Genomic DNA, 27,217 nt, shown 5'->3' with positions numbered 1-27,217 from the left:
CGTGATATATCTTTTCTTTTACTTTCAATTTGACTATATTATTAGAAGTGAATTTCTAGCAGATAGCATATAGTTAACGTTTTTCACCCACTCTTTGTCTTTTAATTGGTATACTTAAACCATTTACATTTGATGTGTTAGGGCTTAAGTCTGTCGTTTAATTTTTTTTTTTTATTATCTCTGTTTTCTATCTTCTACATTTTCCTGTCCTCCTATGGGCTACTTGAACATTTTTTAGAATTCCATTTTAATTTTCTCTAGTGTTTTGAGTGTATCTCATTGTGCAACATCTTTAGTGATTGATTTATAAATTGCATTATATATACATAATTTATCCCAGACCACCAGTGTCATCATTTTACCAGTTTAAGTCATGTATAGAATCCTCATCTGCCTTTAAATCCCCCAAACGGAGGAGGGAAGCCTATTATATTTACCTATAGTTTTGCTTATCATATTTATTCTTCCTTGATGTTCCAAGTTCCTTAAAAAAAAAGAATTTTCCTTCTGTTTAGAGAATTTCCTTTATCTGCTCTTTTGGGGTAGGTATACTAGTGGCAATTTTTCCCCCCCTTAATCTGAAAGTGTCTTGATTTCCTCTATTTCAGAAAGACATTTTCCCTGGGTATAGGATTTTAGGTTTACTTTTTTTTTTCTTTCTGCATTTGAAAAATATTGTGCTACTTCCTTCTGGCCTCCATGGTTTCTGATGAGAAATACCCTGATATTCAAATTGTTCATCACTTATAGGTGAAGAATCACTTTTCCCTCACTGCCTTCAAGATTTTTTATCTTTAGTTTCCAGAAGATTGGCCATGAGGTGCCTTGGAGTAGATTCTTTGGGTTCATACTGATGGGGCTTCACTCCTTTTATCTGTAGGCTTATGTTTTGCCAAATTTGAGAAGTTTCTAGTCATTGTTTCTTCAAGTGCTTTTGAGAACCCCCTCTTTCTTTACTCCTTTACATGAGTCCTTTTGGGACTCATGGCATGACTGTTTGACATTTCATTATAGTCCCATAGGTCCCTGAGACTCTGAGGCTTGGGATTTGTTTTTTTTTTTTGTTGTTGTTGTTTTTTTAGTCTTCTTTCTGTTTTTCAAACTGGCTAATTTCCATTGTTCTCTCTTCAGGTTTACAGATGCTTTCCTGTGTCTCCCTCCATTCTGCTGTTGAGCCCATTCACTAAGTTTCTGTTCTAGTTATTGTATTTTCAGTTCTAAAATTTCCATTTAATTATTTTTTGTATCATTTATTTCCTGATACTTTTTATTTCTTTGAACAGGCTTTGTATTTTTTTATTTGCTTAAAGTGTGTTCATTATTGGTCATTGAAGAATTTTCATTATGGCTATTTTAAATATTTTGTCAATTAATTCTAACATTTCTGTAGTCTTAATGTTGACATTTATGCATTGTCTTTTCCCATTCAGATGGAGATCTTCCTGGTTCTTGGTATGATTAGTAACTTTCAGTTGAAACCTGGAAACTTTCATATTATGTTAGGAGACTTTGTATCTTACTTAATTCCTCTGTTTTATTTGGCTTTCTCTAACACTGCTCTGACAGAGAAAGGGTATGTGTATATTCCTTATTGCCAGGTGGAGGTACTCAGCCTTCACTGTGACTCAAGGGAAGGAGGATCTCTTTGTTCTGGAGTTCTGATTCTCCATGTAGTCTCTACTGACAACATAGTGAGGATGGCCTTGGTACCTGTGGGCAATGGTGAAAGTCCTGACTCTCCACTAGGGTTGTTGTTGTTGTTGTTGTTGTTGTTGTTGTTCTTCTTCTTCTTCTTCTTCTTCTTCTTCTTCTTCTTCTTCTACTTCTTCTGCTGCTGCTGCTGCTGCTTCTGCTTCTTCTGCTTCTCCTTCTTCTTCTTATTCTTCCCCTCCTTCTCCTTCCTCTTTTTATTCTTCCTCACCTTCTCCTTCCTCTTCTTCCTCCTCCCCATCCTCTCCTCCTCCTCCTCCTCCATTAGGTTTCTTCTAATGTGACCTGTGTGGGAGGAGGAAGTGAGTCTTATTGTTGCCAGGTAAAAGTAGAAATACAGGGTGCCCGTGTGGTCTCCACAGACATCTTGGTGGGGGTTGAAAGCAGGGCTGGTTACCAGCCAGCAGGAACAAATATCCCGGTTCCCTGCTTGGTCTTCTCTGATACCATCCTGGGTGGTGGGAATGTGGGGTACCTGACTGCAGCTTTGCAAGGGTGAATGTCTAGTTTCCCCACTTCACCTTCACTTATGGGGGTGGGAGTGGGACCACAATTTTTTTTCCTGTGGTGTTTATTTAGAGTATTATCTAAAAAATTTGTCTTGTTAGGCTTCCTCTTTCTTGGCTGTTTGGCTAGAGAGAGCAGGCTCTTTTTGGGCCTTTTTATAGCTGTATCTACTGGTGTTTCCAGGCCACTAATTTATTCATTTCTAAGTCTGAAATATAAGAGGAAAAGAAGACCCAAAAAAATCACCACAGTGTTGTTTCTCAGGTCCTGAGGTTCATATTTAGTCTGCCTTCTTTCCATTTTTCAGAATCTTCTGTTTATTTTACATATAATGTCCAGATTTTAGCTGTATTTTGCAGGAGGAATAGGAAAAAAATAGACCTAATTCATCTTCCTCAAAGTTGAAATCTATGAAAAGAATTTTAGTCTAATTTTAAACTCTGCTGATTTATTTCATAAAATGGTACAGACCACCTAAAATAATTTTAAGGAGATAATAAATTTAAGAAATCTTCTAGAGAGTATGAGGTGCATGTCTTATTTCTAATTTGATGTTCCATAAAATAGAAATTGCCAATTGGTAATCTATGGCTCATAAATCGCCTCAAAGTGTTTAAAAAGAAAACAGCATAGAGTGGGAATCTACAATCGCGTATCTAAAACTCTTGGGGGCAGATGAGCTTTAGTATTTACATTTTTTTATATTTTATAAAAGCTTTGTATATGGCACTGTTAAAGAAAAAATGATTCATGGCACTTGTTAAAGAACAATAAAGCAGACTTTATTCAGGGTCACTACTACAAGGGGATTTTATTTTATTTTTAAAATTTATTTTTGAGAGAGAGCATAAGTGGGGGGAGACAGAGAAGGGACAGAGGATTAGAAGTGGGCTCTGTGCTGATAGCAGTGAGACCAACGTGGGCTTGAACCTACAAACCATGAGCTCATGACCTGAGCCAGAGTCGAACGCTCAACCCACTTAGCCACCCAGGTGCCCCCAGTGGGATTTTATAATAGGGGAGAGAGATCAGCACAGCTTTGAATATAACAAGGACAAGTGGAGAGTTATAGCCAAGGAACAGGTTGGGAGTCAGTGGGTGGAAAATTACTAAGAGGTAGGGTAATTCTTTGCAAGACTGACCTAACAGGATTCTTACTGAAGCCTGGCCAGAGTAAAAAGATAGTGAAGATAAGGAATAAGGAGGAATCTGATCAAAAACAAGAGTGTGGGAATTTTACTAAATTGATGCTGCAGGATTCTTGCTAAAACTGGACAAATGGGTCAATAGCCAAACCTATGGTCCACTACTTGTCAGAGAGAGGACTCAGAGGAACCTGACTCAGTTTGGTCAAAGAAGAGAGACTTTGTCAACTAACACCCCCAACATGGGTTAGTGCAGGATCTCTAAAATCAAACACCTTAATATTTTTGCAGCAAGACAAATATTCACACAAAGTAGGTTAAATAAAGATTATAAATAGCATTACTTCAGGGAAGTTATGCAAATATTCTTTTCAAGGCACTATGATTTAGTAATTGTGGACCTATAAAACCAAGGGTGTGTTAGATGCGTCACAGCATAAGCAGTTTGGCAGCTTGGTCTCAACCCTCTTCGACTCAATGCATTGAAATTAATTGCACAACATTCTGCAGGCATTTGAGCTTATGGTCTCTGCATCCTCAACCATTTATTTATTTTTTGTTTGTTTTTAATTGGTTATTTTATTTTGTAGAATTTTATTTATTTAAAAATAATTTTTTGGGGCGCCTGGGAGGGGCTCAGTTGGTTAAGCATCCAACTTCGGCTCAGGTCATGATCTCACGGTCCGTGAGTTCGAGCCCTGCGTCAGGCTCTGTGCTGACCACTCAGAGCCTGGAGCCTGTTTCGGATTCTGTGTCTCCCTCTCTCTCTGCCCCTCCCCTGTTCATGCTCTGTCTCTCTCTGTCTCAAAAATAAATAAACATTAAAAAAATTTTTTTAAAGAAAAATAATTTTTGATTGAAGTATACTTGACAAACAATATTACATTAGTTTCAAGTGTACAACATAGTGACTCTATGTTATACTCTGCTCACCACAAGTGTAGCTACCATCTGTCACCAGACAACACTAGTACAGTACCACTGACAATATTCCCAATGCTGTTCCTTTCGTCTCATGACTTATTCATCCATAACTGGAAAGCCTATATTTTCTACTCCCATTCACCCATCCCTCTGGCAACCATCAGTTTGTTTTCTCTATTTATGGCTCTGCTCCTGCTTTTTTTGTTTCTTAGTTCATTTGTTTTTGTTTTTTAAATTCCATTTGTAAGTGAAATCACATGGTATTTCTCTTTCTCTGACTTACTTCACTTAGCATTATGCCTTCTAGATCCATCCATGTTGTTGCAAGTAGCAAGAGCTCACCTCTCTTTTATGGCTCAGTAATATTGCATTGTGTATATATGTGTGTATTGATGGACACTTGGGTTGCTTCCATATCTTGGCTATTGTAAATAATGCTGCAATAAATGTAAGGGTGCATATATCTTTTTGAACTAGTGTTTTCATTTCCTTTGAGTAAATACCCAATAGTGGAATTACTGGATCATATGGTAGCTCTATTTTTAATTTTTTGAGGAGTCTCCATACTGTTTTCCACAGTGGCTGCACCAATTTACATTCCCACCAACAGTGCAAGAGGGTTCCTTTTCCCCTGCATCCTCACCAACACTTGGTATTTCTTGTCTTTTTGATTCTAGCCATTCTGACAAGTGTAAGGTGATACCTCATTGTGGTTTTGATTTTCATTTCCCTGAAATATGAGTGATGTTGAGCATCTTTTCATGTGTGTCTGTTGGCCATCTGTATGTCTTCTTTGGAAAAATATCTATTCAGGTTCTCTGCCCGTTTCTTAATCAAATTATTTGGGGGTTTTTTTGGTGTCATAGAAGTTCCTTATATATTTTGGATGTTAACTCATTGTTTATATCATTTGCAATATCTTTTCCCATTCACCATGTTATCTTTTTGTTTTGTTGATGGTTTTCCTCACTGTGCAAAAGATTTTTATTTTGGTGTAGTTCCAATAGTTTATTTTTGCTTTTGTTTCCCTTGCTTTAGGAGGAATATCTAGAAAGATGGGTTTTATTTGCCAGTGTCAAAGAAATTACCTCCTATATTTTCTTCTAGTAGTTTTATAGTTTTAGGTCTCACATTTAGGTCTCTAATCCATTTTAAGTTCATTTCTGTGTATGGTATAAGAAAGTGCCTCCCCGCCCCCCCCCAAAGAAAGTGGTCTAGTTTCATTCTTTTGCATGTATCTGTCCAGTTTTCCCAGCACCATTTGTTGAACAGACTGTTTTCCCCATTGTCTATTCTTCTCTCCTTTGTCACAGATTGATCATATAAATGTGGGTTATTTCTGGGCTCTGTATTTTGTTCTCTTGATCTAGGTGTCTATTTTTCTGCCAGTGCCATGCTGTTTTGATTATTATAACTTAGTAGCATATCTTGAAACCTGGGATTGTGATACCTCTGGTTTTGTGCTTTTAAGACTTGTTTTGGCTATTCAAGGTCTTTTGTGATTCCATACAAATTTTGGGATTATTCATTCTAATTCCGTGAAAAATGCTATTGGTGTTTTGATAGGCATTGCACTGAATCTGTAGATTGCTTTGGATAGGATTGTCTTTAACCATTTTAAACTCTTCCAAACATATTGACTAAGTGCCTGATTTCTCTGTTATTTTCCTAATGACCAACTCATTGGAAAAAATACTTTTTTTTAAAATCTGGGATTTAGCTTAACACAGGAACTTCTCTGCTGATTAACAATGCCTTCCTCTCAATTTAGATGAAGAAGAAGATAGTGATGAATCAAGTGAAGAAGAATCCAGCCTAGAGAGTGATGAAGATGAGTCTGGATCTGATGATGAGGTTTTTGATGATTCTATTTGCCCAACAAGTAAGTTGGAAAAAGCCATGTGTTCTCTGTGAAATGTGGAGATGGACTGACCATACCAAGGAGGCCCTTTTTTGGTTTCTCAGTTGTCTCATAATAAAATTTAAGGCAAGACTGGTTTAAGTTGTATGAAGTATAGTCAATGATTATTTATTTATTTTTTTTGGCTCTCTGGATGATTTATTTTCTTTTCCCTTAGGCAGCCATTAATGAATGACAAATAATTTGCAGATAATTTATAGTTTATTCACAGTCAAATTATGCAGAAATTTTCATTTTATAGAGAAATGATCGATTGTACTGTGTGTGTATATTTTTAATGAAGCTTTCCCATTTTGACAAACCCATTCAAATTTTCTTTTTTTACTTTTATTTTTAATTTAGTTTATTTTTAACTTATCAATATATCATGATCACCTTTATTTTTAAGCCTATTTTTGTTTATTTTTGTTTCTTTTTAATATGAAATTTATTGTCAAATTGGTTTTCATACAACACCCAGTGCTCATCCCAACAGGTGCCCATTCACATTTTCATATTTAAAATCTGCTTTGTATAAGGGTACTTTGTACCAATTTCGTGGAGACGCTTAGCAGTTTATGTTCACTGTTTTCCCTGGTAAAAGCAGTCTGAAGCAGCTAGACCAATATTCTTACAGTCTCAATAGATGAATAGTCCAGTGCAGGAAAAACAGTTTCTTTTTGGTCTGAAATTTATCTTCCTAGCCATTTTATATAAATTTTAAAGTTTCATTTCAAATAAAGTTTAAATCTTGTTTTAATGTTGTAAACAAGAGACTTCCTAAAATCACATGCATGAGTGAAATAGAGCTCAAGAGATTAAATACAGCTTATTTTACAGCAGGATTAAATGGTCTGAAAAAAGTCTCACAGCTCGTCTATTAGTGGTGGAACTAGGGTCAGAACTAAGGTTTCTAAATTCTATTGTAATACTCTTATTTTTGCATTCTTTATCTATTGCTTGGTGTATAAATGTGGCTGTGATGTGATATAGTGGAAATTAATAGAGAGATAATGTGAATCCCACTGTGTCACATATCAGTTACATGACCTCTCTGAGACTTAGGGTCCTCACCTATAAAGTAGGAACAACAGTTTCTACCTTGCAGGGGCCTATGAGTTTTGAGTGAGATAATGTGCATAAAGGGCTTAACAGAAAGCCTGGCTCATAGTACTGCTCAGAATGTCAATACTGTATCATAATTGCTATCATGATTACTTATACTATTAATAATTTCCACCTGGAACAATGGAGCCCTAAGTGTAGTCATTATTAATTCTTTATTTTTAAGTTTATTTATTTATTTGGGGGGGGGGCACAGAAAGAGAGAGAGAGAGAGAGAGAGAGAGAGAATTCCAAGCAGGCTCCACACTAACACCATGGAGCCCAAAGTGGGGCCCAATCTCATGGACCATGAGATCATGACCTGAGCCAAAAACAAGAGTCAGATGCTTAATCGACAGAGCCACCCAGGCATCCTGGTCATTATTAATTCTGAAGCTCCAAAGTCTACACTTCTAAACTTACCACATTCTATAGCAATGGGGCTTCTTTTTAATTTTGACTGTCTTTTCAGATTGTGATGTGGGTCTTTTTGAACTGGCCCTTCAACTTCGAGAGAAAAGGCTGGACATCGAGGAGTCCTTAGTTGAAGAAAAGAAAATTATCGATAACCTCAAAAAGGAGTATGACACACTATCCAAAAAAGTATGGTTGTGTGCCTACTTGTTTATCCTTTCCCAACATGCTGTTTTTGTCCTTCCAGCTGCAATACTGCCATGTCATAGCAATGACCTAAGTTAGGACTTCTCTCCAGAGAAGAAACATTTTAATTATTACATTTTAAGTGTTTCCTCTTCAAGTGTATTTGTGGTGGCAGCTGTTGCCCTTTTGAAGACTGGATTCCTTTATCTAAATCACTGACCTCTAAACTTTTTTTAATGTTTATTTATTTTGAGAGAGAGAGAGAGTGCATGTGCACATGTGTGCCTATGAGTAGGGGAGGGGCAGAGAGACAGAGGGAGGGAGAGAATCTCAGGCAGGCTCCATGGTGTCTAGGGGCTTAAGCCCACAAACCATGAGATCATGACCTGAGCTAAAAGCAAGTCAGATGCTTAACCAATGGAGCCCCCCAGGCATTCCTAAACTTTTTTTTACTACATACTTCTATATGTAAAGAAAATTGTGGAGCATGTATCCCCACAATAAATGTACATTTATTTATAAATTATATTCATGAATTACTGTACTAATATATTTTGTACATTAGATAACATTCACAAACACAGAAATGAAAAAGAATAAGATAAAAATAAATGGGAATGGAAACTGGTCTTTCTGTACCCCATTACATCACTTTGTTGACCCTCTGGGGTGCGTGCATCCCATGTTGGAGACCATGCAGCTAAACTGGTATAATTATGTTGAGGGATGGCCGCCTTATTTGCTCATTTTCCCTCTTAGATACTCTTTTCTAGAGACACATCGCTTAAATCATATTCACAAATATTTTTAATAGATTGTTTCTCCTCTTGCAAATAGGAAATGATTTGGAGGATTTTCAAGTTTTTTAAATGAAGAACATGCTTTATGAATGCTTTAGTTAGTAGTTTTGTTGCCTTAAATGGGCTTTTTTCCTTTCATATATTGAGGTCATTATGGCCAAAAGAGATTCCCACCATTTTGACAAAGACATTCCATGCCAAGTGCTGCTTTTCATGCAGCAAATAAAGGGAGATGAGGATAGGCCTTCTGAACTTTTATTCACAACATCTTTACAACCTTGGGGATATAGGAATGATTGAAAAAGTGGTGTGGATCATGACTTAGCAGAAAGAAAATAACATACATTTCTGGGCTGCAAACTGGGATCATTCATTTAATCACAGCCCAGGTCCTGCTCATCTCCCAAGATGTCCTCCTTTATCACCTGAGGTATGTGTTTGCTGGTTCTTGCCCACATTTCACACATGGGGCTTTCCACAGGTAAAAATTGTGGCAACTAATCTGAATGCAGCGGAGGAGGCCCTGGAAGCTTACCAACGAGAGAAGCAGCAGCGTCTGAATGAACTGCTCGTTGTGGTTCCCCTCAAGCTCCACCAGGTGATGGGTCTGGAGTGGATGCCCCACCCCATCTGAGCAGAAAAGCCACCACACCCAGGCTTTTCCAGGAGAGATTCACAGATCACTAGTGGGAAGAAGTGCAGTCCTTTGCTGAGAATTCTGCCTGAATAATGACACCCTAACTTTTCTTATCCATTCTCAGATTGTTATGAAAGAGTAATAGCCAAACACAGGTATTTCCCTATGGCCCATTATGACTTCAAAAGTCCAATTAATTGTTTCAGTCTGATGAAATGAGCAGCCTATGAATCAATTTTTTTTAATTTATCTTTTTAGTTTATTTATTTTTCTAGTAACCTCAAACCCAATGTGAGGCTTGAACTCACGACCCCCAGGTCAAGAGAGCCAGCCAGGTGCTCCGAATAGCCAGCCTATGACTTAAGAAAGAAACGTCTTAGAAGTTGAAATCTTGGATCTTGTGTACAGGTCACTTTTCACACCATCTTTAAGTAGACAAGAACTAATGGTGCAAGAATTATCTTAACAGCTGCTTGTTAATGAGGAAGGGCAAGACAAAAGAAAAACGTCCTTTTTCTTTTTTCCCTCTTTGCCCATTTCCACACTCTATTTGAATTACAACTTACATTTATTTTTTTTATTTTTATTTTTTTTATATGAAATTTATTGACAGATTGGTTTCCATACAACACCCAGTGCTCATCCCAAAAGGTGCCCTCCTCAATACCCATCCCCCACCCTCTCCTCCCTCCCACCCCCCATCAACCCTCAGTTTGTTCTCAGTTTTTTTTTTTTTTTTTTTTTTTTTTTTTTTTAAATTTTTTTTTTTTTTCAACGTTTATTTATTTTTGGGACAGAGAGAGACAGAGCATGAATGGGGGAGGGGCAGAGAGAGAGGGAGACACAGAATCGGAAACAGGCTCCAGGCTCTGAGCCATCAGCCCAGAGCCCGACATGGGGCTCGAACTCACGGACCGCGAGATCGTGACCTGGCTGAAGTCGGACGCTTAACCGACTGCGCCACCCAGGCGCCCCTGTTCTCAGTTTTTAACAGTCTCTTATGCTTTGGCTCTCTCCCACTCTAACCTCTTTTTTTTTTTTTTTCCTTCCCCTCCCCCATGGGTTCCTGTTAAGTTTCTCAGGATCCACATAAGAGTGAAACCATATGGTATCTGTCTTTCTCTGTATGGCTTATTTCACTTAGCATAACACTCTCCAGTTCCATCCACGTTGCTACAAAAGGCCATATTTCATTTTTTCTCATTGCCACGTAATATTCCATTGTGTATATAAACCACAATTTCTTTATCCATTCATCAGTTGATGGACATTTAGGCTCTTTCCATAATTTGGCTATTGTTGAGAGTGCTGCTATGAACATTGGGGTACAAGTGGCCCTATGCATCAGTACTCCTGTATCCCTTGGATAAATTCCTAGCAGTGCTATTGCTTACATTTAAATGCAAAGATACATATCAGAGAAAAGGCCTATCAGGTCTTTTGTCAGGTAAAGAGGGAAAGCTGTATTTTAGAAGGGAAGCCTTAGATCAGCCTCACATATATTTTGTGTAACCTGACCCAAACTGGATTAGCCATATAAAGCAATTTGTCTAATATCCCCACCCTGAAATGCTTGTTCCTTGGTTATGCAGTAGACATTAGGCATAGTCTGTGGGAAGATTTGCTGTCTCTAAAGGGACATAATGTGGCTTACTATCTGAAGGCAACTTCCTGCTTTCCTTTACTCAGTAGTGGGAATGATAGAAGTCCAAAGGCGATGACCTAAAACAAGGGACAGAGAAGGAAGTGCTTTCTGTGGTCTTACATTTCATTTGGTCTTTGTTTTTGTTTGTTTGATAGATAGAGCATATAGTGTTTGGAGAAATACCTAATGATCTTTCTGGAACCTTGGTCTTTTCTAACCATTCCTTGGGACGGCTGCAAGAGCGAATCAGACAGCTTCATGAGGAAAATTCCAAGCAGCAAAAACTCAACAAAGAATGCCGGGAGAGGCGTAAACAGCTTATCCGAGAAAAGAGGGAGATGGCAAAAACTATAAGCAGTGAGTAACTAAGCCCATGGTTTATCTAGCACTATCTATTGATAAGAGAAGGAACTATTAAGTGACCATCTCCAACTCTGAAAACAGTAATAATCACAGAATCAGAACCACTGAGAGCAAGGAAACACCTTCTCGTCTTCCTAGCTGCCATCTCTCCTCCTATCACTGAAGCATCCCTCTCTTGTTTTAAAAGAATGAGTCTTTTATCATAGAAACTATTTCTCTTAAGTTTAAAAGGTTTTTTGCATGATGAAATATAGAGTAACATGGTAACTGTGTGTTAACAACCAAGCTTAAGAAATTAAAACATGGAAGGGACAACTGAATCCCCTTCTCTTTCCAATACTATCTGCTATCCCCTTCCCCAGGGTCAACTGGCAGGTAAGTACGCATGCATATCTATGTATCCACACATAATATATGGAATCTTGTGCATGTTTATAACTGTACTATATTGTTCATATCATTTTTCAGTTCACTTTATTAAACCAATTTTTTGAGAGGTATCCATATTGCTATAGATAATTTATTCACTTCAACTGCTGCTACCATATTCCATTATAGAACTTGGAAAGAATTTATTTCTTCAATCTTCTGTCGATGGATATTTAGGGTATATCTATTTTTTTTGTGATTACGGAGTTAGAGTAAACCTTTTTGTACACCTCTCCCTGCCCATGTGAGAAGGTGAATCCCCAGGAACGGGGTCTCTGGTTTGTAGGGGGATTATGCATTTTCAGCTCTCCTATATATTGCCAAGTTGCCCTCTAGGGTGGTTGTACCATTTTATCTCACTCCTGCCTCCCTCCTCTTCCCCAGCACTGTGTGAGAATTGTCTAGATTCTATATTCTCAGGAACATTTGATGCTGTCAAGTGTTAATATTTTTTGCCAGCCTTGTGGATGTTAAATTGTGTTTCACTGTGGTTTTTATTCATGTTTCCTGGATTCTGGTGAGGTTGAACATCTTTGCATACATTTATTGCCATTTATTTGTGTTTCCTTTTCTGTAAATTGTCTGTTATATACTTCGCCTATTTTTTACTTCTATTTCTTGTTTTCTTATTGATTTTGGGGAGTTCTTTCTGTATTCTGTCTTTGTCCATTAAGTGCATTTCAAATTTCTTCTAGTTTGCGAGTTGATTTTTTACTTTGTTTAGTGTATCTTTTTTGGGATATAGACATTTAAAATCTTAATATAGTTAATGTTATCAAAGTTTTTTTTTTGTTTTTTGGGGCGCCTGGGTGGCGCAGTCGGTTAAGCGTCCGACTTCAGCCAGGTCATGATCTCGCGGTCTGTGAGTTCGAGCCCCGCGTCAGGCTCTGGGCTGATGGCTCAGAGCCTGGAGCCTGTTTCTGATTCTGTGTCTCCCTCTCTCTCTGCCCCTCCCCCGTTCATGCTCTGTCTCTCTCTGTCCCCAAAAAAGTAAATAAACGTTGAAAAAAAAAAAGTTTTTTTTGTTTTTTGTTTTTTGTTTTTTTTTTTGTTTTTTTTTTTTTTGTTTTTTTTTTTTTTGCATTGTGTCTATGTGTAGGTCTTAAGAAATCCTTTCCTGTTTTGTGATCATAAAGATATTTTGTCTACGGTTTCCTCTATTACTAGTGTTCTTCATATTTGCATTTTTAATCTATCTGGAGTTAAGGTAGTTACTATAAGATGTACAGTATAAAGAGTACTATCCTTTAAAAAATACTTTTTGTAGGGGCGCCTGGGTGGCGCAGTCGGTTAAGCGTCCGACTTCAGCCAGGTCACGATCTCGCGGTCCGCGAGTTCGAGCCCCGCGTCGGGCTCTGGGCTGATGGCTCAGAGCCTGGAGCCTGTTTCCGATTCTGTGTCTCCCTCTCTCTCTGCCCCTCCCCCGTTCATGCTCTGTCTCTCTCTGTCCCAAAAATAAATAAACGTTGAAAAAAAAAATTAAAAAAAAAATACTTTTTGTAGTATTTGATATATGGAACATGAGTGTAAGTTGTGAATTTTCCAACTTTAAAAATAACAATATTGCCAATACTACTTTAATGCCACAGAAGTGTACAGTTGAAAATGATTAAAATGATATGTTTTTCTGTTGTGTATTTTACCACATTTGAACTATATTTATATTTTTTAATTTGAAAAAGAAAAAATGGGAAGACTATGGTGGTCAACTGGTCAACCAATCCAAGTTGCTTGGATTTGTAGAGGCCAGTTTCCAATGAATGTTGATGGTTCTGCCTTCATGGGTGGCTGGATTATAAAATTTAAAAAAAATACACATTAAGACTCCAGGTTTAAATAACACTTATTTGAGACACAGAGTTTTCTTAGGTGTTGGCCTTCTCATGTACTTCACATTCCTCTGGCTTCTGTAGCTCATGAATATTGTTTATATTTGAAAGTGCTATTCATCAAACCGAGGAATAAGCTAGTATAAAAACAAGGAAAGAAGCTTGTTTCCCTTTGGGTAATTCTCAGTTTGGGAAAATGTGTGAAGATGAAATGAGGTATTCAAATTTTCAGAATGTGAATGGAAATAAAAGGGAATAATCTGTGTGATATAAGGTTTTTCAGCAACTTTCAGTTCTTCTCTCACCCATCCCCTGGCCCATTTTCTGAAAAGCAAGTTGTGAGTCTGGTTAAAGACTGATCTGAATCTGAAAGTAGAACTAGGAATGGGTTCCTTTTCTGTAAGCCAGCAAGCAAAGGCTTAGCAGTGATGAGAAACACCACAGTTGGCTTGTTGTTGCCTTCTTTCCTCCCCAGACCCATGGACAAGAAGAGGGGAGTCTAGAACATGGTGATGGGAAGAGGTAAGTTCATTCACTCCATTCCAAGGATGACACAGCTCTAAGCCATGGGGAATGCATGTGGTAAATATTCCAGAAGGCTTTATGTCTCTAGTGAACACTAGCTGATCTGAGTAGGAGAAAGGCATAGGCTGGTTCCACAGAGAGAATGGCAAGGACCAGAGTCCGTGTCCTAGTACATGAGGCTGTCCTGAGAAAGGGCATTAGCTGAAGGGAGTCAAAGTTCTTACTGAGAGGCCAAGCAGGCAGCCACAGGCTGGCACACATGTGCAAATGTTCTAACCTTAATTTTTGTATCACTGATTATCATGACCACATTACACAAGTCACTGGGAACCCTACTCACACAGAAGTGAATAACCCCTCCCTGGATAGGGCACAATGGCAGCCGTGGTTACACCATTATATTCAGTCATAACAATGATACCAGAATACAAACTCCTGCACTGTAGCAGAATTGTATTATCTCATTATACTTTTGAGCCTTCAGACTTAGGGGACAGTCTGGTGATTGAGAAAGTCTTGTTACAAGATTTTATTTTCTGGGGGAGCTCAGACCCCACAAATGGAATTTTCTCCAGATGTTCCAGTGTTCTCATGTTGGAAAAGGCAATAGACAAAAGTAAAATATATTGCATGTTAGATGGAAATCATTGCTAAGAAGAGAAATTAAGAAGGAATTGAAAGGAGAGTGCTCAGGTGAGTAGGGGCCAGGAACTGCTCCCTGGAAACATGGCTTACCTGGTAAGGTGTGGTTTTCCCTGGTTAGAGGATGAAGACCTGCTCTTGGTTACCACTTCAGGACTGAGTGTATTGGAAATGAGCCTTTTACCCATCTCACAACTTGCTTTCAGAAAATGGGCTGGGGAGAGGGAGCCATGTGGTTATTTGGGAAGAGCATTTCAGTCAGTGGGAACTGAGAAGGAGTGAGCCTGGAATGTTTGAGAAGCAAACAGGAGGCCAGTGTGTCTGCAGTTAATGAGGAGAGAAGTATAGGAGGAGAGCAGGAGGTGGGGAGAGATCACAGGGGCAGGACAGACCTTGTAAGGCCTCATGAACCACTGCAGTGACTTTAATTTTTACTTGGAGTAGGATGGAACTTTTCCTCTAAGTGCCTGCTCTGTTCCTAACACTAGATGCTATAGAGATCAGTAATTAAAAAAAAAAATCTGAAGCATCCCTAGTCTAGTTGGGGCCCATTAACAGTCTGCGGAGGGACACCTCATAGCATGTAAGCCAGCGGGGAAAGCGGAGTCTGCTTTACACAGGATTTTCAAGTAGGTGCAAACACAGGAATGGGCATTGTAGGTGAGCAAAGGAGCAGGTAGAGTCACAGGAAAAATCAACTGGTAACATAAGATCCTTTACCATCCTCTTGCAAAATCTGTTCTATAGAATATTGTTGTTACTGGTATTGTTCATTTAATAACCATGGAACTACTGAACAACCTAAGACAGTGATGTCTTCTTTCAGAAATGGAAGAAACGGTCCGTCAGCTAATGATCAGCAAGTTTGGCCGTGTGATAGACCTAGAAGCCCTTCAGACACTTTCTGTGAATACAACGCTTGAAGAGCTAAAGATCAAAAAACTTCGAAAGGAGCTATCAAATGCAAAGGAAATGAAGATGTGGGAGGTAACGGATGGGAGGACAGGTGACCCAACTTGGTTGAACTTGGGTTGAGGCAAGAAATGCTGTCAGTGGTTCCCATGAAACATCTGTGCAGCCAGAGATGATTCTGTGAGCCCCACTTGGCTCCCCCATGATATTAAGCCTGTCTTGAATCCTTACCATTCATTTAGTTTAAGGGACTTGCCTATCTTGTGCTAGTGAAAACACCAGCACTGGGTTTTGGGGTCTTAAGTACATGGACATACGATGACAAAATGGCATGGATGATTACAGAGATGCCACTTTGAGGTCTACATTAATGTATAAATAAATGTTCTAGCAGTGTTAGAGATGGAACTGCTCTGCTCTGAGGGTCCCAATTATATTATTCCCTATTGCTTTTGCATGCTTTTAGTATCTGGAAATTAGAAAACATCTCTAAGTAATAAATTCTATAACCAGGTATGGGCTATTTAGCTGGTAGGATCTTAGAAGATGTTAATGCCTACATTGTTGCCTGAGCTATGAGATGAGGCAGTGCCCCAGTTATAGCCAGATTCAAACACAGGAGCTTTTATAAAAACTTTGCAAGTCCCCAGATCACTGTGACTTCTCCAGTTTCCAGTTTTACCTCATCCGTAGACAGGGTAGGAGAAGAGGTTCCTAGTGCTATCTTGTCTCATCTTTGCTATCCAAGATTCACCACAATGCTTTGAAGAAGCAAGTTACTGGAGCATTCATGTCAATGGGACTGGTTCCTTTCAGGGGAATGCTGGAGATAATAGGGGCAGCCTAAAATAATTTTTTGAAGCAGTAAGAGAACAAAGAAAGCCATTAAGAGACCTAGGGCCATTCAAGCTGGCTACCTTGAGGATCATGGGCCGAGACTGGGAAAAGAACAATATATGAGAGCTTGCTGTTTCAATTAATGTTCTTCCTTTTAAATAATGAATAGCAGCATTCAGTATGCACACTCATTTCATTCTTCAACAATAAATCGGTATCTATCTTATTTTTACCTATTTTGATCCTTGAGCATACCTACATTCTGCTTTTCTCTAATCAAACCAGAGACAAGGCAGTTGGCCCAGGTTGCATCTTAATATTGATTTCTGATTAAATTTTTCCATATGCATGTTTGTTGAATGGTTTTGATCAAATCTGGACGTGCATTTTTCTAATTCATCTCTTACTCACTTAATCCATTTTGCATTTTCCTGCCCTGGCAGGAAAAGATTGCTCAAGTACGATGGGAGCTGATGATGAAGACAAAGGAACACACCAAAAAGCTTCATCAGATGAATGATTTATGTACCGAAAAGAAGAAACTTGATTCTCGATTGAATACACTACAGAACCAGCAGGTATGTTACTTCTTTTCAGACCCTTTATCAGAGTTGGGGAAACTCTATAAAGGCAACTATTCACAAGACTATCAAGTACTGGCATTTAAACAAATTTTGATCTCAAGACCACGTCCAGCCCACCTGGGTCCCGGAGGACATGAAGTTGCTGGTACCTACTATATACGTGAGTCTGAGGGACTGGCTTTATTGTATGCCATTTGGGTGCCATGAATTTACATATGTATTAACCTATGGGGCTTGCCTTGGCCCTGGTGAGATGAGATTTAGGTACAAATGACACCAATATAATCCCTAAATTTGGTGTTAAATACCCATTTCCAATATTTATTTCATTTGATTTAAAGTGGGTATCTTTAACTGTAGGATCTCACATTACTTTATTAAAACACTTGTTACTTTGTATGGCTTTCACCTTGTTCTTACATAATTCTTATTCAGCCTGACATAATACATAGTATATGGTAGATAACTCTTATTTAATACAGGTTCACCTGATTCAAGGTTCACCTAGGTGAGGTACCCTCTAGCAACCTAACACATACATGACATATTTGGATTTTTTAAATGCTTTTTATTTTTTAAAGTTTTTTATTCATTTTGAGGTGGGAAGGGGCAGAGAGAGAAAGAGAATCCCAAGCAGGCTCTGCACTGTCAGCATGGAGCTTGATGTGGGGCTGGAACTCACCAATCACGAGATCATAACCTGAGCTGAAACCAAGAGTCAGACACTTAACTGACTGAGCCACCCAGGTGACCCATAGGACATATTTTAATATATATGTCATATTCTTATAATAGCATCTGCAAAAATGCCCATTGTTTCTCTTGGTTTTCTTTGTTTTGTTTTCTTTAAGCATACTGGAAATGGTTTAAGCCAAGGGTTCTCTAAGTGTGTTGCCCTCAAGAACAGTGTAAACATCACCTGGGGAATTTGCTACAATTGCAGATTCTTGGGCCCCATCTGCAGATCTACTGAATCAGCAGCATTGGGGGAGGCGCCCAGCCAACTACATTAACAAGTCTTCTAGATGATTCTGATGCAGGCTAGAGTTTAAGAATCACTGGTCCAAGCACAAATCTAGAAGAAAGAATGAGTAAGAGGACTTGGGAGGCTAATAATTGGAGATTCAGTATGAGAGGATGACTGTAATCTGAGTATCAAGGGCCGTTTAGCCATGCCCTTGAGTGAAGAACAAGATAGTGTTCCAGAAGGTTAATGCCTAAACAAGACCTTCACAGAATAAGCAGTCATAAACATTTTGTTGACTTTATGTGCTTTGATAAGTCTAGACATGTTGGAGTTTGAAGAGTTTGAGTAGAAGATTGGTTGAATGGGAAAGGAAATTAATAGTATATGTCTCTTTACATAGCATATACATATCTTTATATACATATTTTTACACATAGGCATACATACAGCAATAAAGTAATACATTGTACATGTAAATGTACATTCTCTTTACATAAGCTGTCTCATACTACTACTCTCAAAATATTACTTTCCTAAGCTCAGAGTAGTTAAGTAACTAGCTCAGAGCTAATGCATGGTGCTTAATTTCTCGGTTTGCTTTTTTGTTTTTGCATGGTGCTTAGTTTTTAAACCAAGGACTGTCCACCTCCAAAGTTGACTTCATTGCTATCATTCTTCCAACAATCTAGGCATGAATTGGGATATATAGATGGCAAGAACAAGAAAGTGTCAGAGGACATTTCAAAGTAAGAATAGCCATACTTTGAGTGGATACAGTGAGGAAAATGAGGGAATGTTAAGGTGACTTCAAAGTGACTAGGTGGGGTAACACCAGGAGTGATGACAGCATGAGCTGGTGCATAAGGTTAGCTACAAGTGGCCCAAAGCCCTCATGGAGAGTAGCTGAAAATAGGGGCTCTTTTCCTCACTTAACAAGAAGTTTGGAGAAGACATCTGAGGATTTTAGGCTTAGTGGATCTGTAACACCAGGGCCAATACCTCTGATTCTTTGTGATTCTTTGAAGTTTCCTTCAAAGTCACATGATGGCTGCCTCAGCTCAAAGCTTCGTGTCTGAATGCAAATGTCAGCCTTTCGGGTCCCTTTCACTAAGAAAGCGTTTTCTGCTTATATCCATGTGGCCACCCCTAGATGGAAGAGAAACTGGGGAAGGCATATTTAGCTTTTATAGCCCATACAGTAAAGGTGGGCAGGGGAGACGAGGCAGAAGGTATTGGGTAACAGTAACCCCCACTTAGCTATGAAGTGAGTCCGTAGAGGTAATGGACAAAGCATGGGCTTTTGGCTTCCAGTAACCCAGTTCTCACCCTGCTTCAAATCCTTAGGAATATAGTGACAAGGCCCAGTTTAATGAATCTCTTGGTCTAGTGTCCATATCTGTGAACTGGAATAACAGCTTGTTCAGAGTTGTGAGGGGTACATGAGATAGCACATGGAAAGCACTGGGCACAGAGTGGACACTAGAGAATTGCTATCTTCCTCCCTTTAATGTGCCTTCAAAGTCTATTGAGCCCATACTTCTATAACAAACTCTGGGACGGGTGGTGGGTAGTGAGATTGAGGCCCGCCGGCCTTCTCTCTTACAGGCACAGGATCTTGCAAGACAGGCATCAAACAGGCATTTAGGTTGAACCATATGAAACCGCTACTTTTTGAATCCTAAAAAAGGAGTCTCAAATAGAAGTTTCAGAAGGTTCAATGTCCTAGTCACAATGATATAGAAGGGATGTTCTGAAAGAACATAGAACAAGAAGTCTTTATCTAGTCCACAGGATAAAGGCCTCCCTAAAAGTGATATCTGAAGCATGAGCAGGAGTTGGCTGGACAAGGGGAGGAGTCAGATGAGGAAATAGAGATTTCCTTTTTGGAAACCAAAATATAGGCTGTATAAAAAAAGGAAGTGCCTTGTCTTTCATGGTTGCAGTGCTGAGCCCTCCTCAGTAGGAATGATGGATAGCTAGCTTAATGGGACTTGCATTTTAACAGTTACTCATTAGGCCAAAGAAACACATTTCTAATGGTGGAATTTCAGTGGAGGACTTGAAGGCCCCTTAAATTAAGGAGCAATGGTGTTTAAATGGACGGTAGGGTCTGCACTACTAACATTAGGATGGGGAATTTTTCACACTCCAAATGATGCTTAAAGCAGGGAGGTGTTTTCTTTCAACAGGGCAATGCCTTCCAGGGCCCTCGGAAAGCAGACATTGTGGCGAGAAAGAAGGTCACTGAACTGATCCAAGTCCAGGCAGAAAAGATCTTGGCCTTAAAGGAAGAGATCGCTCTTTTGCGTAAGAAAGGTGGTCTTATCCTCCCACCCATTCAGCCTCCACAAGAGAAGGAGATGAAGCCCATGGGCCTTTGAGTTTGCTTTTTTCTCCAATACATCCCAGATTTCTGACATACAACTTACCAGAGAAGTTCCTTGCTGCCTGCAGCAATCCTATTATTTTAAAGTCTTATCTAAAAGTCTAAGACCAGAGCCAGTTATATAGTATTAATAATTTTTCTCCAATTTGGTTAGCTTAGCACAGATGACCGCAGCCAACATCTTATTTCCCATGGAACTGAACCATTTTAGATCTGTTTGGAAACTACTGGATTGAATATGGAGTCTCAGAGAAGGCTGTATCTCAGCATCTGCGATATATCCTGTTTTGGGAAATTTGTTTGGTTATCTGAATTTTTAGCCATCAGCAAGGAAAAACTAGCAATTTGTGAGAAAATCTGTGTTTTTCAATCCTTGGAAAATAAACTCTGATGTTAAGTATTCTCTGAGAGGATGAAAAAAGAAAAGCACAAACTATTCTGCCAACAGTATTTTAGCATAAGAAATGCAAATTAGGATTCTGACATTGTTAACTTCACAGAGCAGTTATTTGGGAGCTCAGGATGCAGGAAATGCAGACAGACAGAACAGATCCCTTTGGATTGGCAGGAAGCAGGAGACTGCCCAGCTTCCTGAATCACCCCTCGCGTCAGCAAACTCCTCAGCTCTGAATGGAGAAGAGTGGGTTTTGCAAAATGGTCAACAAGGCGGCTTTTCTCTGTAGATGTTTGCAGCTCTAACAGTATTCTAGGTATGCCCAGTAGCTTTTCATGTCCTATGCCATTTTTCCTATTTCTGATGTAGATCCAGAAGGAATGATTACATAACGCTGAGAGACCATCTCTAACAATCACTTTTGATTGTGCATAATTAGTTCTGAACTAATTTGAGAGTGTCCTTTTCCATTTGGGGGTAAGTGGTCATGGGAATTCATGACTGTACCCATCTAATAATGATGTGATATTTGGATTCCCATTAGTAAGAGGGAGAACATAGCACTTTAGATCCAGTGTTCTGTGGGTCCATGTTAATGAGCTATCCCATTGAACTGTCCCAGAATAGAAGTTGGTCACAGAGAAGGAACAGGGAGGAAGGCAGTATTGCATCCATGCAGATGCATCAGCAACATCAAAGCTTCCTAACCTGCGACTAGCCTGATCTGTCTCCCAAATTAGGACTCCTTTCCTTTCAAAGATTCTTTCATGTTCCTATTTAAGAGACGCGAATAGTCTGTGCTTGTTGTCTGTGGTGTAGTAGCTTATCTACTGGAGAGCACCTTCCATCATTTTCTCTGCTGTATGCCCTAAACTGTGTGCGCCTTTCAAGCGTTTAAAAAGTGCTACTCGTGAGGGTTTTACCTGTTTACTGCTGCATGAAAATTTCTCCCCCAGACATTGCTTAAAACTGCTTATCTCACCCAGTTTCTGAGGGTCAGGAATCTGGGAGCTGCTGAGTGGGCTGTTTTGGGCATGGAGTCCCTCAAGAGGTTACGGTCAAGCTGTGAGTTGGGGCCGCAGCCATCTGAAGCTTGGCTGGGGAGGCAGGGCTCCTTCCAGCCTCACTCGCTTGGCTGTCTGGCTGCGGGCTTCCGCTCCTCACCCAGCTACCACAATGAGCAACTGCCTGGATCAAGTGCTTGGTCTCCGAGGAGACGCCATGCCCTAGGTGGTAGTGAGGGCCAGGGGAAGTTACGTAATTTCCTGGGTCTCATTTTATTATCCAACAAATGAAGGATTTGGATAAGCTCGAAGTCTCTTTCCCATCCTGAAGTTCTGTGACTCTAACTGCAGCAAGAATGACTTTAGAGTCTGTGGGAGAGCCATGGCAAAGATTCCATGACTCTTTCGACTCTGTAAAACCAACCAGGATCGTTACCGTTTTTCCCAAATCAAACTGGACTAAACCATCACTAAGTCCACGATATTCAGGCTTTTATCCGGTAGGCAGTATAGTTAACACTCAGTTTTTATTTTGAATTGGACAAGACCTATAGCTAGCTTTAGTTTCATTTCTACTTGACTCCAGACTCAGTCTTGAATCTATAGTTACATATAGCATCAGAGTCTTTGGGAAGTTCAGCTTCAGCTGTGGGCGAATAACTTTCCATTCACTCCTGCTTCCCTGATCAAACGGTTCTCTGCCTCTGTCTCAGAAAAGGCTGCCTTATTTCTGAGAGTGAGGCCAAAATCTGTCCACACTGAGTCACCTGTGGGTCAGCTGCTAATGTAACTTGGCAATTTTGAACCCTCGTCCATTGTACCATCACAAACCAAAACTGGGAGAAAAAAGCAGCTATGGAGCGCAGCCCCTCCATCACAGTTACCCACTGCTGCTCAGTCTGGCTGTCTTGTCACAGAGGACGGCCATGCCTGGAGAGGCCTGTCGGCCCTGGGCAGGGCTCTGCACCCCTACCAGCGCCTGCCCTCTAGATCTTACTCCTCCTTTAGTAAATTATACAGCCTTTGCGGGCTGAATCAGACTTCTAAAAGGCACTATAATAACCTGAAGAAATAGATATTGAATTTCAGTGTATTTTATAAGCTACTTCATTTTCTAGGCTACAATTTAGAGGCCTCACAGCCTTTCCTCTTTTCCTGCAGCTGGCTGAGGTAAATACACATATTTATCTCATTTAATGTGCCTTGGAAGTGTTTTTTCTTTCCTAGGACTTTTTTGGGGAGCTAAAGTCATTCAGTATTGTTATGGTTCCAGGGCTGCGTAGAAAGCAATTTTATGTATCACTTCCACAAAGTTCACCAAAATTCACTTTGACAGCTATTTGGGATCAAGGAGAGAAAAAAATTAAGCCACTAAGCTAGGAGGTGAGTTACAGTCCAGATCTGAGAGGCCCTGGACTGAGTAAAGATGGAGAGCATGGGCTCTGTCCCACTCTGGGAAGTGACTTCTACGTCCTCAGTGCAAGGTTGTGGCTGAACTTACATGCTAGTTCTTCTATCATTTCCATGTTCCTTATAGGCCTTCACTTTCTTAAAATATTTTTTAAATACAGCTTTTCTGAAGATCATGTTGCATCTCGATGAGAGCTCTTTATCCAATTTAGCTATTGGATGGAAAAAGCATGGAAGCTAAGAGCAGGCGCACTATTTCCTCTGGCCAGCAGAGGGTGCGCTTGTCCTAGAATCTTGTCTCTCCCTCTGGCATCTACTAGAGCGTGGGGAGTCTGGCTCTGGGACTCTTAACCAGATTGTCTCAAGCAGCATTTCATCTGTAACTTACCTTCAATCTAGAAAATACTTTTCCCTCACGAGAACAATGGGAGTGCTAGCGCTTTCACTGCAAAGCTTCAGCCTCCATCTAGTGCCAGTTGCACGTATCAAGGTTGGTCCCAGGGTTGTACAGAAGTAAATCTTGACTCCCTGGTTGTTTAAAAATCAACTCCTCTGGCAATGTTGGTCTATTGTAGGAAAGAAGGAAAGCGGATCTTATCAGGCACCACGCGTGCATGTGCAGCCTAGCACTTAACTAAATGGTATTTTGGAGAAAGTAGTCTTCCACGCGTTACCTATAGAGAAAAGAGAAGTTTCATTCCTCCGATAAGACCAAAGCCTCCCCTCGAGTCCAGTCAGTAAGAGACTGCGAATCTGCTTCTCCTTGCCTCCTTCACACAATTTCCCTCTTGGACGAAACACTTACTGACACAGTATTTTAAAAGACAGAAAATGAAACGTCTCCTACCTCTTCCAGATCTCGGCTCTGTCTTGACAGAGCTAAAAATGTCACGAGTGGAGGTTTTCTTCAACTATTCAAAAAGCGTATCCTAATGTTTAAAGAGGATGCTGACTCATATGTGACTAAGCTGAGCGGTACAGGGAAGACTAAACATTTATTTAGAAGTTACAGTGTTTGTTTTTACAGAGATATGCTGCCACAGATTGATTCTGGAAGGTCTGTTAATGCTTGTAGGACTATACACATCTTAGTCCATTCTCGTGGGCATCTTCTGAAAACATCTCCTGTAGTACCAGCTCCAGCCGTCTTCACGAGTGTCTCTAGCCTGTGATAGCGGGGCCCTTGCTTTTCCTTCATCGTTGTCACGAACAGTGTGCTAAGATTCTTCCTTCCGCAAGCTTCTCTGGGGGCCTTCTGCAGCCTCCTGGGCAGTGACAGAGGCTCTAGGGAAGGGCTGCCTTCTCAATCTATGTTACTCTTTCCTGGTTGAATCCTGTATTGGGGCTTCTTTGATTCCCTTCTCATACCTCAATGGGTAGGATTCCCTACATCTCTCCAGAATTATAAAAACACATATACATTTATTTACAAGTGCATAAATATATAAATATGACTATTATAGAAAAATAAATACCAATTTTCTGTCTCTTTTTAAAAACAATATATAGTCTTTCTGGGATATTGGTTTCTGCCTAAATTGTAGGAGGTGGTGTTTCAAAAGATACATGCAATGGTGGGCTGGGGGAGAGCCGTATCCCGAGCTCCTGCCCTGTGTAGGCTCCTTTGGGGTGCTGGGAATACCAGTCTCCTCCACCCACTTGGCAGGAGTTAGGACTGTCCACCTCTTCAACTGGGACAAGGCCCAAGCAGCACGGGGGCCCTGAGGGGAGAGAAAAGTGGGAAACATTAAAATCCAGACTGACCAGGAATCAGTGCTCAGTGGTACTGGGTCCGTCTCTGTGATGGGAGTTGGTTATACTAGCCCTGAGAGAAAGACAGAAACAACTGTGACAATGACATTTATGCTCCTTCTAAGGTCTCAGAGACATGGGGTGGGCCACTTGTTGCCCATGTCCCACCTACACATTTCAGTGGTGGGACCACAGAGACTCTCGACTACTTAGCCTGTAACCTGGGGTGGATGAAGTCAGCTGAGCCATGAAATGTGGGAGAGAGCCCTGTTCTTTCCAGATTCAAGTGGCTAGTCTACCTGTATGGTAGGATTTCTGGGCATAATCCCACCCCAGATGGTGTCCAGTTTTGATGATGCCGGTCTTAGAATTTTATCTCCCAGAGACGGTGTCTAGGATCTGCATGCGAACGGACCATTCCTACCATGGAAGCTAAGAAGCGTTAGCCAACGGAACCAGCCTCACTGCAACCAGCATGCGCTGATTCCCAAGAGCCTGGCACGAGGGAAGATGGAAGGACAGGGGTCATGCATGGAGGCTCGTGGAGAAAAAGTTCTGTGGAAGCAGAGTTATGATGATGTGAGAACTCGGCTTCCTAATGACTGATATAATCTCATTCCTTAATTAAGAGACAAGACCCAACAGGGCAAGGTATTTGGGGTGATTAGGGAACGCCTCTTGGTGTGAGGAGAGGCAGCTGGAATTTGTGAATGGTCGTGAAACGCCAAGACCGAAAGGGCTTCTTTCTCTGAAATGGGAGCGTGTTCTCTTCTCGGCCTTTGAGGACACAGCTTGCCAAGATGGACGTGGACCCAGCTGGTTCATCTGCATGGATCTGTGGGGCCGTGTCTCCCCCACAGAAAAACTGTGGATGACTCTACTTCAGGCCACCTCTCTAGGACACTTCTGGGTTGTGGACGCCTGCCTCCCTCCGGTCATTCCCAGCCTCGTCAATTTCCAGCCCTGCCCCTGGCGCCAACCTTGGTGAAAAAGAGGGTCCCACGTTGCTTCCAGCCCAGGACCCTGGGGTACGCTCCTCATGCCTGACTGGCCTGTGGGGGCGGGCTGCTCCTGGAGGTGGTGACAGTCTTGGTGGGGCTGGAGCAGCTGGTGAGTGGAGTCATCAGGCAGTGTATACAAGAAAGAGCCATCCTCTGGGCTAGACTTGGGACCCCTGCAGGCACGAGACCAGATGGAGAGGTGAGGTGGGGGCGGAGTGGGCCTGTATTCCCAGTGCCTGGCTGCTGCCCTGTCTGAGGCTGGTCAGGGCTCAGATGGGGCAGGGACTAGTGCCCTTTGAACATGAAGATGTTGTCGTATCACAACTTCTCTGGGTAATTCTAGTCTATTTCCATTTTATTCCATGCAAGTCCTGAGTGCATGAGAGGACATGCAGTCAGGTGTCCAGAGGCCTGGGGACAGAGCCAACTCCATGTGTGCAGATCTGGCCTGCCAAGTGAAGGACAGATTTCTGGAGGCCAACCTATGCCTCAGAGCAGAAAGGGCATTATAACTGCAAACACAACACCTTGAGAAGAGTCCAGCTGAGCAGGTTGTCAGATGTGGGTCCCCCGTCTCCTCTCAGTGACTGAGGTTGGGTTTGAGGGGAAGGCAGGGATGGGAGGGCCCAGTTACCTAGGAATCTGGTGACTGGGGGGGTCATATCCAGTGCCAAGAACGGTCTGCTTCAGCAGGCTGCTGGGGTCATCCCGCTGCTCAAAAGAAAGAGTAACAAAAAGGTCACATCACAGTCTGAGTAACTTTCCTGTTCTGTGTTCAACAGAATGAGCTGCTCCTGACTAAAGAAAGCCAGACACAGCAGCCCAGGATTAAAGACTAGGAGGGAGGGAGCCCCAGGAGGCAGCCCCCCACCAACACCCCCGTGTGGGCCCGCACCTGTTTGCATTCCCAGGACTACGTTACCTGCCGAAGCGCCCCTGGGCAGTGTTGCTGAGGTTTCAGGCCTGGGTAGCCCATGGCAGTGGCAGGGCAGCCCCTGTTCACATGGATCCCATTGGCACAGGCCCGTCCACTGGTGCCACTGAGGTAGGGCTGCCCACTGGCTCGGTGGCCTGGGAGTCCTCCCAGGGGTACCATAGTGTATTGGCAGGAGGAGGACAGAAGGGCACTTCGAGGAAAACCCAGGTCTGTTGTATGTTCTGGAAGGACAGAAGGACAGATGTATGCTTAGGCCAAGGAAGCTCAAGGCAG

At 41.1% G+C, this 27,217-nt stretch overlaps 2 protein-coding genes across 6 annotated transcripts in view; one reads left to right on the top strand and one right to left on the bottom strand.

Moving 5' to 3' along the window:
* CFAP44 (cilia and flagella associated protein 44) overlaps window positions 1-20,846 on the top strand; it is a 149,772-nt gene extending 128,926 nt beyond the window's left edge. For 4 of the 5 annotated variants that reach the window (XM_019839725.3, XM_003991635.5, XM_023260139.2 and 1 more), the window contains 7 exons: window positions 6,058-6,168; window positions 7,763-7,893; window positions 9,172-9,288; window positions 11,128-11,329; window positions 15,587-15,747; window positions 16,953-17,087; window positions 20,250-20,846. In XM_019839725.3, the coding sequence (XP_019695284.2) occupies window positions 6,058-6,168; window positions 7,763-7,893; window positions 9,172-9,288; window positions 11,128-11,329; window positions 15,587-15,747; window positions 16,953-17,087; window positions 20,250-20,441 (1,049 nt within the window). In that variant the 3' untranslated portion in view covers window positions 20,442-20,846. Of the gene's footprint in view, window positions 1-6,057; window positions 6,169-7,762; window positions 7,894-9,171; window positions 9,289-11,127; window positions 11,330-15,586; window positions 15,748-16,952; window positions 17,088-20,249 lie in introns of those variants that run through there. The other variant, XR_006585066.1, reaches the window with a different exon arrangement.
* Window positions 20,847-24,230: 3,384 nt separating this feature from the next.
* The window catches only part of BOC (BOC cell adhesion associated, oncogene regulated), a gene marked incomplete at its 5' end in the record, with an annotated part of 35,754 nt that continues 32,767 nt past the window's right edge, over window positions 24,231-27,217 (bottom strand). Inside the window, 4 exons of the mRNA XM_023260140.2 lie at window positions 24,231-24,975; window positions 25,987-26,180; window positions 26,642-26,718; window positions 26,930-27,165. Of these exons, the coding sequence (XP_023115908.1) occupies window positions 24,788-24,975; window positions 25,987-26,180; window positions 26,642-26,718; window positions 26,930-27,165 (695 nt within the window). The remainder of the gene's footprint in view (window positions 24,976-25,986; window positions 26,181-26,641; window positions 26,719-26,929; window positions 27,166-27,217) is intronic.

This window comes from Felis catus, chromosome C2, assembly GCF_018350175.1.
Source record: "Felis catus isolate Fca126 chromosome C2, F.catus_Fca126_mat1.0, whole genome shotgun sequence".
Lineage (NCBI taxonomy): Eukaryota > Metazoa > Chordata > Mammalia > Carnivora > Felidae > Felis > Felis catus.
The sequence above is the reverse complement of the archived record's forward strand: the minus strand, read 5'-3'. Positions and strand labels throughout refer to the sequence as shown.